We start from the raw sequence: 6,000 nt of genomic DNA on the forward strand, positions 1-6,000 counted from the left end.
TAACGGGCGCTAAAGGCAGCTGCTTTAACGGCTATATTCTTCTGTTTTTTTTTAGGAGTTATTACCGTTAGTATATATCTTGAAAAATTTGGGCAATTATAACTAGCAACTATGAGAACGACCGCTTGGTTGATCCGGAGCCTAGACTGATATAGAAAAGACCGAGATAGCTATACTAAGCTTAATGAGATTAATCATTCTATATTTCCTTATGAAGAAAATTTGATATTTTGAGGTGAGTCCGGTGATATATCTCTAGTCCTCGTTTACTAACCTCCCGTGTCTACCCGATTAGGCTATAACCGTCACGTATTAGTCGTCCCTCTATTATCTAGAAATTTGATTTAAGCGGGGCTTCCGCTCGAAGTACTCTTTCCTATAATATTTTATTAAACTATACCTCGCGAACTTATCCTACGAATTCGACTATCCTATTATCTCGGTTCCCCGTAAAATCTTATCGAACTCCGCCTCGCGAATTTATCCTAGGAACTCGACTATCCGCTGTCTTAGTCTATATCTAAGTCTGAAACGAAGAAAGCAAAGCTATCTGAAATGACCGAAAAACTTAGAATCGTAGCGCTAGAAAATCATATATACGAAATTAAAGGCGGTACTCTATTTCGGGAGATGGACTATAATAGAATAATCATAGGAAAAGGGGAATTAATCGTTATTTTTAATCCGAACGCGGATCCTCGGTCTCCTATTATTTAGGAAAATAGATAAGACCCTTCGGTGGAGGAAACTATAATTGTGCCTACCGGATGCTAAGTGAGCGTGATCGTAGCTCCTATAATCGGAGCAACTATAACTTTTAAGCGCGAATAATTTCAACTTCTGCTTCGTGTATCAAATTAAATCTAGTACGGCGACTAACTACTAAGGTGATGGATATATCTTGACTTCGATCTTTTAGGACGAAAAAGTTTAGGTAATCTATTATCTCGGTATCGCTACTCCCTAGCCTTTTAGCGAAGATTCGTCTTTCCCACTTCTATTGCTCGCTACTCTCTATCGCCTACGAAAGACGTTTGATCAAATGTGGTAGCTTGCCGGACGGTATAGATGATATTTTATAGTCGATTTCTATCGTCTTTTTAGCTTTATTTTCCTATGTATGATATGGCGTTATTTACTTACCTTTGCTTCTTTGTTCTATTATCTGTTTATTATCACTCTCTATAGTATGAAGTTTTCCTTCCGTTAATAAACTTTCTTCTATACGCTTCCGTTTATATCGCGCTTTATTCTCTTATTCTTCTATACTAATCGATTGATCTATAAATTTAACAAATTCTTAGAATTGTTCGTAAGGTTTTAAGGGCTCCTCGTTCTTTAAGTAATATAGGCTTTTAGCGACCCTAGAAGGTATTTGATCGAAGATTGCCTTTAAATCTCCAATAAGAAAATCGAATATACTATCCGCTATAGCTATTAGGTAGACCTACGCCGATGGCTAAAGTATTATTACCTACCTTAGAATTAAGTAGGGAGACTCGGCGTAAAGCTTTTTGTATCGAGTTCGAGATTTGGCTTTCCTTATTCTCACTTTGTCTATATCTAATATAGATTCATCTAGTCCTCGAAAGATAAGTACTAGATTATTTCTAAATAATGCTAGATCGAATTGGTCGGCGACTTAGAAAGATCGGATTTAGTTTATAAGATTTCGGTCTTTAACGGTCGGAGTTACTTTTTTCAATAGATGTTCTATATAAGACTCGATAGTAGCCAAAGCTAGTTTAAGACGATCCCTTAGTTTCTAAATCTCGTCTAACTGGTCGCGGGTTGGACGGATGTTAGAGCTCAGTTTAGGACTAAAAGACTCTATGTAATTAAGTAAATTTAAAAATTGTGAGAGAACTATGCTTATAGATATAATATCTTAGTTTTATAAAAGTCCGACGAATAGCTGATAGTTAATGAATTAGATAGCGGGTGAGCTTAGCTTTATCGGGCTTAAGAACCACATTATATGAAAATACCCCGCTTTGATATATAACGTGGCTAATCTCTATAGCCCTAAAATAATCTAAAAGTCTCGATAAATATTAACTTATCGATTTTTATACTAGTAGATCTAAGATCGATGTAATATAAAGGTTTATATTAGTAAGGGGGATAAGAAAGACCCTTTCGTCTATGCTTACAACTTGGCTAGCTGGTACTTAGACGAGATAATCAAAGAGCTAGAATAGGTGATAATAATCCGAAAAGGAGAGGTGGTGAAGATATAAATGAGAGCAATACCTCCGGTTTATATAATACTTTGTTCGTATTTATATTAGGGGTTGACCTTACGGATTCAATACTTCTTCTTTATCTTATAAATAATTCTATCAGCTAGATCAACGATATGGCTCCTACTTATAGTGACCCGGATATGCCTTCCTCCGAGCATAGTATGGCACTAAAGAGAATTTCTCCCTCTTACTAAGGCTTGACGCCCCTAGACAGCCCTACGAAGGAGTTGGCTTTAGTTTAAGCTACCGTGAAGGATCTGAAGTATCTCTTTGGAGTATTTCTTGAAAAGGTGTTCGATCTTACTAATTAAGTGCCTCTAAACACTCATGTCTACTAGGGCCGGTTCCTACTAGGCACCGACGTGGTTCGGTAGGTGCTAGAATATGCTTCAGCTAAACTTTCTATGGCAAATAAGCCTACTTAGTCTTCTTCTGCTAGCAATGAACGGGAAGAGAATGTTTAGGCAATAGACGAGATTGATCTCGAAAGTCCGATCTATACCATACCGGATGATTTTAAGTCGTTTGAGAAATAGGTATCAAAATCCTAATTCAAAATAGTTATAGAAACGTATAAGCTAGCGGCCAACCCTCCCTTCCGCTTTCTAGATAGCTAATACAGGTCTAGCTAGGACAAAGAAGTATATAAATATAAGATTGCCGAGCTAACGGAGACTAGCAATGACCTAGACGACTACGCTAAGTATATATTCGTTATCCGTGAACGTGTTAGTACGTGATACCTTTATATGCCGGACTGAAAACCTACTAATAGTATGATCAGACCGGAGGTCCGAGGAGGTAGTGCTATTTATAGATATTAAGTCGGAAGGCCTATACGACATCCTACAAGAGGTGCTATACGACATTAAGGCCGTTAGCCTGATAGAGGATAAGCTATCGGTAATTAAGATAGTATTATCGTTAAGGAGCACGCTAACGTAGATTTAGATCGAGCAAAATTTTCTTTTCTATTTCCTCCTAGAGCTCGATAGATATACGGAGAATATAAATAGCAGTTTAGACTATAAGTCGGTATATACAGAGTATCTCCTCTTGCTTATCGACCACCTTAAGTATACATATACTTCTACTTTATAGCGTCTCGAATCAATATTATAGCACGGTCATATTATATATGACCTTCTTTAGGCGCTTTTTAAGCCTAGTTGCTATGTTTATACTATATATATTAGCACAAAAGAGCCGCGATATATCGTATTCGATACGGGCGAAGAGATAATATAAAATAACGAGACGTAGTTAAATCTCGAGTGCCGATTCCTTGATTATAACGGAGTTAAGTTCGGCGAGACCGGAATCTTTCTATATATTGCAAAGTTTCGGGGGTTAAAGCCGATCGAGGCCCTTAAGGCCTTCCCTCTCTATCACTATTTAAATTACGAGTAAGTCCGGAAAGACCTGATCGAAAGGGGTCAAAAGTTTTGGAATTTAGCCGGCTTATACGTTCGGTACTATAAAGGCAGCGCATTTTTTATAAATAAGGGGAAGGCTATTAAAGTTAATATTAATAGTCGAGTGGTAGTAGATACCGTATTTTTTTATAAAATACAGCCAAACTACTCCCGACCGTCACTCCGCGATATTGGGGTTAAGGATAATGTTAGAATTGTAGTCTTTAACATTAGTATAATGCTTATAGAGGACCGTAAGCGAGAGAAGGAGAGAATGCGAGGAGACGGTGTGGATGTACAAAAGCTAAGCGAAGCCGATTTACTAGTCGCCTACCTAATAGTTTGCTGTTTTAGTTTTAAGGAGAAAATATTCTATATATAACGCGACCGACAACGGTTTAGTATCTAATTAATGTGATTCTAGTAGAGTGCGTAGTTAGTGCTCTTAGGGACGTGGTTTGGTCACCTAAGTCGTTCGACTGTCTAAAGATCCCTTTAGAGACTAAGACTATCCTTTTGTTATTAGCGAAAACCCGCCTAGGGATGATACCGACGGTACCGTTCGACGACGTAATTAATAGAAAGGGCTAAGGATTTAATATTCTTCTAAAGTATATCGGTAAAGCGTCTATGATATTAAGACTTCTTAACTTAATTTGTACTAGTGGCCTACCGGGAGTCGGAAAGACTTTTACGGTTAAGGTAACCTCGGAGTATTTCAAGCTCCCCCTCTATTCTATATAAACTATCTAGCTCGGTTGATTTTAGCGTTACTAATTTTTCTAGATATCTATAGGCGAACTTATTGTTAACCACGGGGATTCTAATACGCTTAAGCAATAGCTTAAGACAGTATTTAAGATCGCTAAATACTTTAATACCGTACTTCTTTTGGATGAGGCAGACGCGTTTATAGAGCAGCGTACATCTTACTACGATACCTATAATCGCCTTATGACTATTTTCCTCCGAAAGCTGGAATATTATTAAGGAATTCTTTTCTTAACTTCAAATCGGGGTATCTAGTTTGATGACGTAATTCTTAGCCGGATCTATTTAATTATTAAGTATGAGAATTTAACGAGAGAGTTTCGCAGAGATCTCTGGTCAACTTTTCTATCTAAGGTATATACGATATAAGGACCTACTATTATTAAGGAGTACGAACTTCGACGATTAGAGTCTTTAGCTCTAAATAGACGAGAGGTAGGTATCCGAGTGGTACTGAATATCTTACTTACTGACTAATTATAAACTAGATCAAAAATATCGCAGTAATTATATACGCTCTCGCTAAGGCTGACGTTAACCAGGTGAACTACAAATACTTGAAGTTAGCCGCCGAATCAAATAAGAAATTTTCAAAGGAGTTTAGTAGAGAGAGGCCTACGGATGGAATATATATCTAATAGTATACCTAGGAAAGTCACGTAGATAATCTCGTTCCTCGAGGTTATCGAGCGGTTGGGCGCTTATCGCAATATTTTCGGTTTATATACGATAGTCTATAGTATCGGTCCTAAAACTTTATAATTAAATTAAGGTTTTTATATGATTTATGGCATTATATAAAAGTTAAGTCCGAAAGCTAGAATCGGATGATTAATTCGTTATTGTCAACGTATATAGAATCATATATCATTAGAGGCTATATAGGTATATTAGAGAAGCGGGTATTAAGAATTATAATAGATAGAAATCCTGACTAATTTATACGGATACGGACCGGAAATACTAATTATATTACTAATCTAATAAAATAAGTATACTGCCTTATATCATACGAAGACGTTTTGGATCTCCTATCTCTAGTTGACATAATTGTCGTTTTACGGCTCGTGGTCGCTATAAAGTCGGTCGACTTTTTAATATAGAGCGGTGAAAGTTGATGATTAACGCCCGCCTAAGCTCTTCGTTCTATAGAATATTATTACGCCGAAGATCTTCGTAGATAATTCCTAAAGCTTTAATCTCTCTATTCGACTTATATATCTCCTAGAGAAGGATAGGTATAAGTTCTATCGACGTTATACTTTCGCCTCCCTAGCCTATTACGAGTATATAGCGAATCTCTCTAGCCCTATAAAGGAAATAAATTTTCGCTAGGTCGATCGTCCCTAGAAATATAGGCATAGTAGACCCTTAAGCCTTACGCAAAATTTAGTATACTTACGCTTCGCGAGAGATATCTTTCTATAGCCCCGATATGGTTCCTTTTCCGATAACAGTATAGCTATATACGATATAAGTAAGTTTGAAGGGCGTACTGTAAGCCCCGCAATTTCTAAGGGGCGTATATCGGTCAATATTTTCATCTAGTTGTACTTTAAGTAACCCCA

General features: G+C 37.1%; 2 protein-coding genes across 2 annotated transcripts; both read left to right on the forward strand.

Moving 5' to 3' along the window:
- Nucleotides 1-2,359: 2,359 nt before the first annotated feature.
- Nucleotides 2,360-4,651, forward strand: N7516_004737 (ATPase AAA-type core; the record flags this gene model as incomplete). The annotated part of the gene is given in 12 exon segments (XM_057217457.1): nt 2,360-2,405; nt 2,420-2,521; nt 2,585-2,616; nt 2,879-2,978; nt 3,031-3,149; nt 3,198-3,322; nt 3,348-3,414; nt 3,510-3,652; nt 3,680-4,001; nt 4,064-4,231; nt 4,274-4,363; nt 4,505-4,651. The coding sequence occupies 12 exon segments, from the start codon at nt 2,360-2,362 to the stop codon at nt 4,649-4,651; spliced, it is 1,461 nt and encodes a 486-aa protein (XP_057079340.1).
- Nucleotides 4,652-4,691: 40 nt separating this feature from the next.
- Nucleotides 4,692-5,070, forward strand: N7516_004738 (ATPase AAA-type core; the record flags this gene model as incomplete). Its single annotated transcript, XM_057217458.1, is given in 4 exon segments — nt 4,692-4,696; nt 4,708-4,786; nt 4,820-4,867; nt 4,921-5,070. 4 exon segments carry the CDS (start codon nt 4,692-4,694, stop codon nt 5,068-5,070), a joined length of 282 nt encoding a protein of 93 aa, XP_057079341.1.
- Between the last annotated feature and the right edge of the window lie 930 nt (nt 5,071-6,000).

Source organism: Penicillium verrucosum (assembly GCF_028828655.1).
Source record: "Penicillium verrucosum strain IBT 35672 chromosome Unknown utg000001l_segment0_segment0, whole genome shotgun sequence".
Taxonomy (NCBI): Eukaryota; Fungi; Ascomycota; class Eurotiomycetes; order Eurotiales; family Aspergillaceae; genus Penicillium; species Penicillium verrucosum.